At 41.7% G+C, this 13,859-nt stretch overlaps 1 protein-coding gene across 2 annotated transcripts in view; it reads left to right on the plus strand.

Annotated features, from left to right (window-relative positions):
* The window catches only part of tle5 (TLE family member 5, transcriptional modulator), a 40,241-nt gene that overhangs the window by 14,507 nt on the left and 11,875 nt on the right, over window positions 1-13,859 (plus strand). For both annotated transcript variants that reach the window (XM_078259058.1, XM_078259059.1), the window contains exons 2-3: window positions 5,679-5,767; window positions 10,783-10,846. In XM_078259058.1, coding sequence (XP_078115184.1) covers window positions 5,679-5,767; window positions 10,783-10,846 — 153 coding nt within the window. The remainder of the gene's footprint in view (window positions 1-5,678; window positions 5,768-10,782; window positions 10,847-13,859) is intronic.

Raw genomic sequence — 13,859 nt, forward strand, 5'->3', positions numbered from 1 at the left:
TGTGCACATTGCAAGACGATTTATCCACGATTTAGGCTGCTTTGTGATGACCTTGATTTAGAATGGTAGAGTGTACTTAGTAACATATTTATATCATTAACTGTTACTCATAACTGTTGTAATACTTGTTCCAGCAGTTGTGTGTTTTCTCCTAGGTGTAGCAGTTCTGTGTTTTGATTTTGAGTATTTTAATAACAAAACTATTGCCTTAAATCGCCCGGGTCCCTTCCCGTCCAATTAGGAGGTTCGTGAGCTACCATGTTCATTAACATCCCCTCCAGCCATGCTTTCAAATTATTGCCGGCTAGGCTTGGGCCGGTGTAAAAAATTTCAAACTGGTTTGATATTGGCCAAAAGCCAAATACTGGGCCAAACCGGTATACCGAATTTAACCACTAGGTGTCACACTTGCCCTCAGCCGCTCCCGAGTGAGACAGGTGAGAGAGCCCATAAAAAAAGTGTAGACTCCAGACGACATGGTGGCGGTAATGCTCCTCTAAGACATGACTTTTTACCTGCAGTAAGGTTGTAACGGAGACGGTTTAGTATCTTTGGTTATAATAACTTTTTGGTTAGTCGGCGTTTACACTTTGCTTTGTCTTTTTCAGCTCACTTCATTCGTCGGCTTGAAATCCGAAAATGTCCATCTCGACTGTGCAGTTTTAGTTTTCTTTCAGACTAACTGTCTTATATCATCTCGTCACTCAATAAAAACCATGAACGTTCTAGTAACGTTAAACGCTGTGCACCGTTCCCCCTCTCACTCATACTCCCAACCGCTACTGAAATGTAATTTCCTTCACAGCGCCGCTCGGCTTGCTGTCAGACACTAGCGGCTCCATTAGCTCGTTTAGATAGAAAGATTATGTTAATCACGTTGTCATGTTGCCTATTACCAGTGTTCGGCACCCTATCGTAAAGTTTAGTTACCAGTTATTTATTATTACGCAATAACATGCCTCTGCAAAATAGCCTGGCGAGGGAACTTGTTTTGGTGGAACATGTGTACGTTCAAACGTTGTTTTAGTCGTAAAACTCAGAAATAACAACAGAAAACTCAGATTGGACAGATAGTCTAGCTAGCTGTCTGGATTTACCCTGCAGAGATCTGAGGAGCAGTTAACCATAGTACCTCATAAATCCACCGGAATTGCCAACACAAAGAAAACGGAAGGTGAAAAACATCTGGCCGAAAATGAGGGACATCCTGTGGATCTTCCAGCATCACCGGGGCAATCCCCTAAATTAATTGTCGTCGATATAGACTGCCAGTTATTCAACAGCTTCAACAACTCTATTGCCAGGCATCAGCCTAATATGGCCACATTTTAGCTGGGTTCAGTAAGTACATCCTTTTCGCTGTAGAGTTCTGAACTATGTTAGAAATGTCAGAAACATTTCAAGTAGAAGGTGAAGTGTGACAGTTATCTTGTTGCCCCAAGCAACCAGATTGCCAACTACTTTCTGTAGTCTGGTTGTAACCATTACACCCACATTAAAACATGCCCTGTTACATTTCATTATATAACATGTTTGACCATATACACACAGGTCTGTCATCACTCCACTTTACATAATTAAAAACAAAAGCTGGTTGCCCGGGAGCCAGTTGTAAAAGTTATCTTTGGGCCCTGCTTAATGTTATGGTTTCTAGAACTCCTCCCCAGGATATAAAGGTCTATAAATATACTATAATGATGATGCCTATACAGACCATAACAAACTATGACAAAGAGTTGTTGTTGTTCAGGAGTTCACACTGTCATGACCTCAGTGATAAGATCCCCAGAAAACGAAGCCATCACGGCAGTAAGTTTACAAATTCTTCCGACTGAAATTTGATCAAAAATTAAAGAATCTTGCTCTACTTTTCTTGCTTTTTTCTGTCCGTCTTTTCTGTCTCCCCTTGTATTCCCTGTGGAACAGGATGCCCTACCTGGGGCTGTTGACTAAGACAAACTTTGGTATTTTAAATGCTTGCATAATGCGCTACACAGGGAGGAAATTGGATCTAGGGCAACAACTCTAGCCTCAGGCACAGGGGGTAACCTGTAGGCAGACACACACACACACACACACACACACACACACACACAGTGTTAACCATTGCAGTGTGAGTTACATGGTTGCCTGTAGCTAAGTGCCTTGTTGACACAGGCTCTGTGTGGCTCAGACCCATATAGCCAAGCTGTTGTTTGCTGAGTTTGGTCCATGCCATACTGGCCAGAGAGATAATGGAAAAGGTTATTCTGCTTTACAGTTGAAGCCTCTGTCTCTGAGCAGCGGCTTGGTTTGTGTGGATTGGGAGTTTCTGTGTGTGGCGGCAGCATGATAATGTCAGCACTTCTCATGACATTTGAAAGTGTAATGGCTGAGGTCACTGTGCTCGTCCCTGTTTTGCCGGACTGTTTTTTTTTTTTGAATGACCTATCTGTCTTGTCTGTCTCTTCCAACCTAAATGCTTCTTTTAACATAATCTTAAATATTTAATTTAATGTCCCAACCAATATAATACCATGAGTATATATGTTTATACCGGGAGGCTTTAGTAAGAATGCATCCCCCACTGCCTACTGAGCCACAAAGCAAAGAATAATTCAGCCTTTGAAGCAAGCAGGTTCATTCCTACAACCTGAAGCAATCCTGTTGCTTAGCATATTCTCTGGCCGTGGTTCTGTGAATGCGAAGCAGCCCATTTGTAGTTAAAAATGAAGCAGAGCGACATGCCGTTGGGAGCAGGGTACAAAGCATCGGGTCATTCCTAACAGCGGTGGGCTAGCTTCCCGTAAGTGCTGCAATCAGATTTCTGATGGTTTTTTATGCCGCCTCAATCGTAGTGGGAAAATGTCGATTTTTTTTTTTCTTTCCCCATCTGACCCATTATACAGCCTGCTGAGAAATAATGAGATTCTGTCCCTATTTGGGTTTGATGCTTGCTGTGCTCTAACACACAACCAGGCCATCCACCGCTGCCTGGGGAATCTAGTGTGGATAGAATACAATAAGGGCTAATAGCATCCAGGCTAGGTGAAAGCACGATGATGTAGCTTCCTGTGTGAGGCAAACAAACGTTTTGACATGACATGGATGTCATTTGGTGCACAGTTTTATCCAATATGCTTTTCAGTGAACATTCATAGTATGGCAGGCCACATTATGAAATGAACCACTAACCATCTAGGTTAGTACTAGGTCACCAGGACCACATTGGACATCATGGCAATCATTACCAAAATAATCTGGTAATGATTATTTTCATTATTAATGAATGTCCAATCTGTTTTCTTGATTAATCAACAGTCGATACAATATCAGGAAATTCTGAAAAGTTCTCGCCATAATTTTCCAGAGACCAAGGTAACGTCTTCAGATGTGTTGTTTTGTCCAGGTAACAGTCCAAAACACAAAGACAGTCAGTCAGTTTACTACAAAATAAAACCAATAACAACAGCAAATTGCAAGAGGCTGGAACCAGCAAATCTTAACCATTTTTGCTTGGAAATTGGAAAACAATATAAACATTCTAGCCTTCTTCCTTTTTTCCATTGGCTAATGGATGACCCGACTAATCGTTTAAGCTCTATATCAACACACTTTGTATTTTTTTCTTGTCTTGCTTTTGTCTTGCAATTTTATTTTTATCCTGCTCAGTTTGGCTTGGTTGTGTGAGGTATCCCCATTTCGGCAAAACACTGCAGCTGCTTTTGTTGTAGTCGTCCTTGTTGTGATGTTATGACACATCTGCTTGTCACCCCTTAACTTGTCAACTTGTCAGGTATTTGATTCACTGTATTAGCCACAAACAAACATTCTCATTCAGTTTTTTTAACTGTAAAATGTTTCAATTGACTTTCAGTATAGTATACTATATATATCGCTACCACCATTGAAATGTATATGTATAGTGGTAGAAGATTTTACCCATCACCTACTCCTACTCCTCTAATGCTTTACAACAGTACACGCGCGTCTATGGGTGAACAATTGAGTGTGATGACGCAATGTAGGAATTTAGGAGACTATATATTTAAAGCCTTATCTTTTCAACACCTCAAAGGACTCGCCACGGTGTCGCCCAAGTTCCCTATAATAATATTTATAAATGTGTGTTGCCATCATTATTTATACTAGCAAGATTTACTTTAGCATGAACAAGTAGGTTTATATATTGTCACCCAAATTGAATGTTGGGATAATAACACACATTGGATTATAACTTTGATTCACTCATGTGTCATCAATCGATAGGTGGTTATGGCTCTCAATATATGCTTTTGTTTGAAATGGCCGTGGGTAATAACTCTTAGGGCCCTATCTTGCACCCAGCGCAGCGCAAAGTCCGATGCAAGTGTTTTTGCGAGTTTAAGACCGACGCAGTTGTCAATTTCCCGTCCAGCGCCCATGTCGTTTAAATAGCAAATGCACCTGCGCTCATCTGTGCGCCCATGGGCGTTCTGGCATTAAGGGAGGTGTGTTCAGGTGAATTCTTGGCGTATTGCTATCTCGAGGCAGCGGAAAGTGATTGCGCCATTGACCAACAGAAACCTGGTCTAAAGTCAATAACGCAGCATTTCATTGTTATTTTAACGGCACATTAGTAACAGCGCACTCACACTATGCTTGTTACACACACAGGGACGCGCAGCAGCACACAAAAGATTAAAAATAAAAATATTACAATGTGAAATAGTATTATGATATGATCTGCTCGGGCGCTTTCACTTCACTTCACGCACGAGCAGATCAGTTTCTTCTCCTGAAAACCTCTCCTTTCTGCTTAGCAAATCCGCCATCATAATAGCAACGCGCCAAGGTACAAACGCACCTGGCTTTTAAAGGGAATGGGAGATGACACTCTGATTGGTTTATTGCATGTTACGCCCAAAACACACCTATGAATAATGAAGACACTAAGTACAACCCTTTTGAACCATGCGCCTGGTGCACGGACCCTTTTTTTCCGAGTTTAAACTTGCAAAAGTAGATTTGTACAAGCCCTAAACACACCTGCGCCATGCGCTTAGATCGTTAGAATATGGCCCTTAAGGTTGCTTCTGCACTGTACTGTAAAGACACTGCCAGAGCCAGACCAAGGACAGAAAAAGTCTGGATTATGTCTATAGAAATTTTGAATAGGGGTGAGTCGACATCCATTTATGGCTAATTGTTAGGGGTGCACGATTCAGAAAATGTTACGATTCAAAATCGATTCTCGATTAAAAAAACGATTCACAGTATGTAAATGTAGTTACTTTTCCCATGTGATAGCAGTAGAAATACAATTAAATTTTTTTTTATTTTTTTTTAAATAAAAATAAATATGAATCGATTTTGTAGAGCTTGAATCGTGATTTGAATATTTAAATTTTTTTGCACACTCCTATTAATTGTGTCTGTGTGTGGGTTAGGCTCGTGTGCAGGTGCATATTTCACAGAGATTAAGATATGTAACAGAACAGTGCATACACAGCATGAATGTTCCTGCCAGATTTTCGGGTTTTATGCTTTTGGCCCCCTTGTGTGTGGAAACATACTTGGCAACCAATTTCTTAGTAATGTCGTACCCGTTGGACTGCGTCAAATTGAAAACCGCTTGATTTCATGTTCATGTTTTTAATTATTTCTCTCTTCACTCTTTTAAAAAAAACTACTTTTTCTTGTGTTTTTGTTTTTGGCAGGCTTCATCGCAGCAGCTGAAATTCACAACCTCGGACTCGTGTGACAGGATCAAGGATGAGTTCCAGTTCCTCCAAGCACAATACCACAGGTGCAAACAGAAACACTTGCATGCACACAGACACGCAACACACACACACACACAAATACAAAGGAGCACCAGTTACATACCACATCCTGATGAGTGCAGCTCTTTGGAAAAAAAAAAAAAAAAAAGCATATCTCCAGGCTATACATGTTTCACTTAGTGTTTTTCTTTATTGAACACATTTTTGTAACAGCAGCCACAATGTTAAACTGCAGATTTGAGCTACAATATTGCTGCTATAACTTGACCATAAATGGGTTTTAATGTGAATGTATGGCCTTTTTACAACACATAATTTCACATAATGTTGTCACATACGCTTGGAAATTATCCCACTTTTTACTTTCCAGGTCTTTCCTCGGAAGTTCCCTGGAGAGAAATCTATAATTTGACACTAATTATAGATAAAATAGAGACAGTGTTCAGTTGGTACACTTCCAATTAATAAATTCCTATTGGATGCTAAGCTTCTGTAACTTATAGTCAGTGCACAGCAGATCAGACATTTAGTCTACAGGCAGGCACAAAATTCAAGTATGAGGAATAAATGAATATCTACTTTGGTTTAAATCAAGCAGTTATTTCAAGAAAATTTCTCTGGACATCAACAGAAAACTAAAATAACAGTCTGAGAACTCTCTCAGTCTCTATTTCCCCAATCTGTATCCCAAATTGTGTTTGTTTTCCCCCAGAAACTTTAAAGAAATGATTTTGATTTTGACATTTGGAAATAACAGTCGATGATGATAAAATGAAGACTGCCTTTGTTTCGCTATTCCAACTACAACTCTACTACCACACTGCACACTGAGGCAACATCCTTTATTGACTCATACCTAAATCAATCTCGTTCACCCTCGGCCATTGATCTCCCTTTACTGCTTAAATACCGCTACAGTGCCAGAAGTCTGAGGCACTTCAAAAGTGCCTAGTGCGACCTCAGCTGATCTGTTTGATAGAAGTTATAAAGAGGGGGGACGCCACAGGGTCTGCATCTCAGTGAGAGATCCTTTCTTTGTGAAAGTGGAGTGTTTGAAGCCCGCCTTCCTTCCTGAGGAGGTTGGTTTGTTCCTCTGTACCTGTTCTCCCAGAACCTTCCAGAGGCTTGCCTATGCCGGTTACAGAGACAGACAAAGGCAGATGAAAGCCAGGAAAATTGTGTGCAAAATCCCTGCTCGGGTCTGATCGCTGTTGTTTGTGGAGGATTCTGAGGCAGCAATAACACCCGGCGTGTCTTTTTCTTCGCCTTTTGGTTTTTTTAATTCCCACAACTGAGCATCACCGTTTAACCCTCTTCAGAGAGCCAGGGCACAATTGAAAGAATACCTTTTTTGTCTGAGCATACAGAACATGCATACAGTGCCTATTGACTCAGTAGGGGGGCTGGGATGCGGTGGGGGGCTCGGTGAGCCACAGACGAGGCTTTGTAGCGCTTTGCTGCTGCGCCATGCTTGTCTGTTGCTGAAGCCTTTAAAAGGCAAATGTACCGCAGGCGTTCCCCTGGGTATAGTAGCAAGCATTGTAGCTGTCTTCCTCTTCCCACCCCCCTCCTCTTCTCCCACCTCTCCTCCCCTCCCCTCGTTCACATGCATAAATAGATCAGGGAATACATAAATCAAAATAAAGATGACAGCAGGAGCGTTTTAGAGACGGAAGAATCGGCAATAAAACTCCATCAAATTGTCATATGAGAGCAGCGGTGCAGGCCCGGGGGCTGCTGAGCACCAATCAGAGGAGGCACAAAGCCAATCCCAGGTAGGCTGGCAGCGGGGAGGCCTGTCGTCATGACAACCCGCCACACAGCCTACGCATGTACACAGGGATAGCAGCAAGGGTTTTAATGTAGGAGGGAAGGGGAGCATTTTGGATAAGTGGAGGCTGCTCATACACACACACAAGAAAAGGTGGCAGAATAATGGCCTTCGCCCCCAACAAAGAATCACACCCCCATCCCCCCATGACTGTTGATCAGGTTGGATACCTGTGGTGTCCCATGGCTTAAGCAACCGTGATCATCTTGTAAATTGGACTGACTGTGTTCCCATACAGTAGAACGCATTCTCACTTTGATTATGTATAGGGCCTCGTTCAAGCGCCTGTGACCTGCACATCTTCATCTGCTAGTTCTGGCTTGATCGGTTCTCTGTTCCTTCCTCATGTTATTGAAAGCTGATCCACAGCTACATGTAAATGCAGCTTATATATTAAAAAATGAGTTAGCCTTCAGATGCTAGCCATGGTGACTGAGTCAACAATTAGTGTTGTTGCTTTCCAGTAAAACCCTTTCACTGGTTTAGTGTTTCTGTTTCTCTAGATCCTTTTGCAAGTATGCATTAGATGTTTCTTAGGAAACATTCTCATGCCTACAAAGTTATGTCCTGGTTTTTTAGCAGCAACAAGAACAGTTTGATGGAAATCAACAGAGATAAACAGGCAGTTAGCATCAGCTGTGATAGCCTCATTAATACCAGAGTATATATAATTTATAAAGGTGTCACAATACTGTTGGCATCTCTGGTAAATGCAGTGTAGAAACATTGCAGCAGTAATATCTTAAAAACAATTACATCGCTACTTATGTGTATCTGGTGTAATACTGTAAGGCAGAATAATTACAGCATGATTTGAGATTGTTAAAAGCTTTTTTACTTTAATGTGCCGCAGTTGGGTTATTCGATCATTTCAAATAAGGCATATAGCAAATCATTGTCATTCAATTGCAGAAGGCATAAAAACAACTCCTGAGACTTCTGTGAAGGTAATTGATCACAGTGAATGAGTAACTGACAGTCATTTTTGCCAAATTCCAAACACATCAGGATGATGGTATTAGGCTATTAACTTAAGGACTTAGAAAGAGGTTATATTTATTGAGTGTAATAAGTAAAGTTTTGGGAGCACTATGAGCAGGGTGCAAAATTAACTTTTTTGTCCACCAGCCAAAGGCTAGTGAATGTTCAAATTTTACCAGCCACGCAATAGATTACCATTGTTTTGTTAGCTGGCGAGTGAAGCAAATCTACCAGCCACCAGCCATTTTACCAGCATTTGGCTGGTGGATGGTGCTCATTTTGTACCCTGCTCATGAGAGCAGACAGACTGACTGACAGATTCTCAGTCATTACATGATTTCTGTGTGCTCTTTTTCTGAATAAATATTTCAAACAGTAGTTTCTAAACTGGGTGGCATGGTGGGACTGTCAACATGCAGCAAGTTTAAATCCCTTGTGTTTTCTAAATGGAGTTTGGAGGGATTCCTGAGTTCTCTGATAAATTGTCCCGTCAATGTCTGTTGCATTAGCCCACAACATGTCCCCAATACATGCTAAATAGGCTCCAGTCCCTCTGTGAGGGTAGAAAATAGATGGATTAATTACTTCAGTATGCAATGAAGAACAAATTAGACAAAAGAAATACTGATAGATGTATAAAACATTAGGGGTGTAAGAAAAAATCGATACACTTATTACACAATATTTTATTTTGCAATACTGTATTGATTTTCAAAAAGGAAATGATGATTTTTAAAAAAAAATTTTTTTTAAATGTTCAAAAATATTCATGTAAGACAACGGTTCACATTTATGTTGCGTTCAAACCCCCTACCGCTAGATGGCTATGCTGAGACGCACCACTAGTGTCCTTGCCTAGCAGTGCCTGACTTTTTGCTAGAAGCTAACAATGTAGCTATGGCTGAACTTTGGCCTGCTAGAACCTGTAAACAACAATCCCAAACTGGCAGTTTGATTTTCTGTGTACTAAATTGTTTACCTAACGTGAACTTCTTTGACTTCTATGAACATCATGTCTTTTTTTTAAATATTAGTTTTTCTAAAATTATACTTTAAAAAAAATCCCAATATATCGCCTTACGCACAATATAGAAATATATTGAATCGTGACCCATGTTTCGTGATACATATCGTATCGCCAGATTCTTGCCAATACACAGCCCTATAAAACATAAGCACAACCATGAGCTCAACTCCTTTAAATATCAAATAAGATACTTAATAATATGTTTCAGAGTTATAATGACCATCAATAAACAAGGATGAACACCCAACCAAAACTGAAGTTAACAAGCTAACACTGCAGCTGCTGCGATAATTATAGAAGGAGCACAATACTGTGTGTATGCATGAGCTCACATTATTGGCCCCGTGTAACACTGTTCAGTCAGCCAGTTAAGACTAACGGCGATGAAGATTCAGCCAGCACTCGCTGTAATCGAGCTGTCATTCCTGCAGACAGCTAAGAAGAACATCCCAGCATGAATATACACACACCATCAAACAGGTTTCAGATTTATCCTAAATTTGAAACTATCCACCGTGTGCCTGCGCATATCTTTATTTGATCGGAGTCTTATCCTGTCCTCAATCGGATGATGCCTTCTGAGACTGGCACGTCTTAACTGGCTGCTTCAGTCAAAAGGCATCCCCCCCCCCCCCCCCCCCCCTGTCTTTTTCATTTGACGATCGGGGTGACTTGTTGACGCGTCCTCCTTTGTCCTGTCGCCTCGCGTGACATCAGCGCTGACATGATTACAGCTAATGGCTGTCGCAGGGACTGGGTCGAAGGAAACGCTCCCAACACTATATTTAGACTTTTTACTCCACTGCGTCTTCTCTGATTTACAAAGCAGACATTTCGGCTAGACACTATCTCTGGAGTTCAGTTTGACCTCCTCCTGTCACATGGCACCTTGTCAAGCTCGGTGAAAACGCTGCCACTGTGACTAGTAAAGGTGAGGAGGATGACGGCGGTAATGGTGATGATGAAGGCGGTGATGCTGAAAAAAAATGATAATGGTAGCCGAGATGATGACAATGGTGGTGCTGATGATGATGAAGGTGGAAGGCAGTGATGAGGGCTGAAGTGATGATGAAAGTGATGACAGTGCCGTTGGTGATGATGATGAAAGGGGGGGTAGTAGTCACCTGGTGTCAGCACTTTAGAGAGAAGACTGTCGAGCTGACTAACAAGGTCTGACTCTCCTCTCCCTCTCTCCCCAGTTTGAAGCTTGAGTGTGACAAGTTGGCCAGCGAGAAGTCAGAGATGCAGCGCCATTATATCATGGTGAGTGAAGCCGTGTGTGTTGTGTGCCAGAGATGATGGTTTGTGTTATTTTGCAACAGTGTGTTTGACCAATGTAAGTTGCATAGAGATGTTGATGTTTAAATGCAAATAAATGATTTACTGTTGTTCTTATGTTTTCACCCTCTCTGTTAATTAATACTCTTTCTTTCCTTCTACCCTCCCCCTTCCTCCACCACCTTCCCTTTGCAGTGCAATTGCTCTGTTATGTTTCTTTTCTTGCTGGTCATTTTAAAATATCTCTCTTGAAGGTCATTCTTGTTTATTACAACTTGGATGTTATTTTCATAGCTTTGACCTGATCTGACCAATGTACTCACAAGAATTGCACACAATGAGAAAACTGCTGAGATCTTGGAATGAGGCGAAGCTGCTAAACACAAGTCAGACTGAGCGGGTAACGCAAGCTGTCAGACAATCGTACATGTTTTAAACAAATCAAAAGGGTTAACCAATAGGGCTCACAATTGAATTGGGATTCTTGGTGTCACGATTCTCAATTCTGGAAACTGATTATTGATTCATTTAATAGAAAAGAGATCACTCTTGCTTCAGTTCACTGTGTCAAACCATTCAATCGGGTTTTCACTGAATTGCAATATGAAAGAATAACTGGCATCCCAACTACTTGTCCTTGTCTCTGTCTGACTGAACAGACACAGCAGAATAGTGTGTGGGAGTGCGCAGCTTTTTTTATTTAAAACAGTTCATAATAATTTGGAAGTATGTTACAGTCTTCTGCCTTTATGTGAATAATGAAGTCAAAGTATAATTCACTGACAACCACCTCAGCCGCCCGGAATGTTTCGTTTCTTTTGTAGAAACAAGGGTCTACGTGTTATGGAGTAAAGGCCCTGACACGCCAGGTCAACCGGCGGTCCAAGTAGGGCCGACGGTGAGCGACCATCGCCCTAGTTTGAAGTAGAATTAGCTAGCTAACGTTAGCTAACTAGCCAGCGGCCGGCCTTTCGGGTTTGGGTACATTTTGACGAAAGAACGGACAGCCCGGGAGTTGGACAGCCTTCTCCCGGTGTCCGCTGTTTTGCCGGCGGGGGTGAAGCTCAGGGACCGTAAGCTCAGTTCGGTTCTGCCGCTGCTGATTTGAGCAATCGCTGTTTGATGTTGGCATCGTAGCAACGTTTGTGTCCGGTTTCCCTTGCTGAATGACAAATAGATTATCGCCATCTGCTGGTATGTAGAGGTCTTTTTTTTTTCACGCAGTGGCAGAAAAAGCACCGGGGCTTTTCCCGGTGCTTAGCACCGCCCAAGACGATTGTGATTGGTTTAAAGAAATGCCAATAAACCAGAGCACGTTTTTCTCCCATCCCGAAATGCTGTGTGGACTAGCCAGACCCTCCTCCGCAGCGCTTTGGAGGACGGTCTGGCAAAGCGAGACTATTTACGTTAAAACTCCAGCAGTGGAGAACATCTGGTTACACTTTACTTGAAGGTATCTACATAAGAGTGACATGAAACTGTCATGAACGTGTCATAAACATATAAACAAGTCATAAACGTTTATGACATAACGCTTCTGTTAGTGTCATTCGGTTTTTGTTATGAAAAGTTATGGTTAGGGTTATGGTTAGAGTTCATGTGTCATGACTGTGTCATGTCACTCTTATGTAGATACCTTCAAGTAAAGTGTTACCGAACATCTTTTGTGTAACAAGGAAACTCATTGTCATTAATAACACGGGACGGGCGCAGATATTTAAAAATGGTTCAGGCTAGGCAGTTGCCTCAATTAAAGATGAACTCTAGTGTCTGTAAGTCACACTGTGCTCTTGTGATAGTTATGCAGAGACTCTGTCCGCCCAAGACAAAAAAACGACAGCATCTGTTGTTTTTGCACAAATGCCCTAAACTTAGATTTGTTTATGTTCAAGTGACAAGGGCCTTTAGCAACCACAGTAATGATGACTGTTATCCATCAGGAACAAAGAAGGAAGCCAGGTGACGTTAATATAGAGCCACAAAGTCCACAGAGGGATGAGGTTGGGGTGGATCGGTGGGCGAACAAAATGTGGGACTTTGCCACAGGAGTCTGTGCTGGTCGTTTCCCTACCCTTAACCAAGTCGTTTTTGTGCTTAAACTTAACCGAACCTAACCTGAACCTTTAGTGTTGTCTCATAAAACTGAAGTATTTTTCAAACAGTGACATTTTGTCTTTTGATTTAGAGGACTTGTTGGTTAAACCCAGAAAGGAGAAAATATAAAGTAATAAACGTTGTCTAAGAATCAATTTTTAGAACGTGTGAATTCATTTAGAATTGCTGAAGATGAGAACCACAATTTTATTGTGAATCAACACTGAATTCTCAACGGTTAACTGGGTTAGGACAATGATATCATAACCAACGTTAGCCAAAGCTACAAAAGTAAGACCATAGTTGCAATAAATTGGAATTGTCCTTGGTTATTCACTCCCTTTTTGTTTCTGGAGGAACTGTATGTGTGCTTTCTCTCTGCCCAACCCCCTTCATTTCCTCTCGCTCCCCCATCTCTCTCCACACATACACATTCACACGCACACAAACACGCACACATAGATGTGCTCGCCCGCTCTCTGCTCCACCTCAGGGCTAATCTCATTGTTGCCTGGCTATGGTTGTGTTGCCGTCTGATGTTTTGCCTCTAATTGATCCTCTGACTGGCTTTAATCTCATCTAATCTGTGCCGCCGCACTGCTCTCTCCACCATCAGCCAGCCAGCAGGCACACACATATGCACACACTCCCATACACACTTCCGCTCTGTGTGTTTGAGGCAGGTGTGAGTGCATGCAGTCTCACACACACACACACACACACACACACAGACACTCATAGTTGGCCTGTTAGCCACCGTACACACACACAAATGGACACATTCGGACAGACAGGAAAGCGCAATCATTTAAACAGATGTAATGAAAAAATAATTACACCAATTTTTCTGTTTCTAAATGTAACCTGATGTTCACAATTTAGTGTATTTTCTTTTGCATTTAGT

The sequence above is a fragment of the Sander vitreus genome, chromosome 9 (assembly GCF_031162955.1).
Source record: "Sander vitreus isolate 19-12246 chromosome 9, sanVit1, whole genome shotgun sequence".
Lineage (NCBI taxonomy): Eukaryota > Metazoa > Chordata > Actinopteri > Perciformes > Percidae > Sander > Sander vitreus.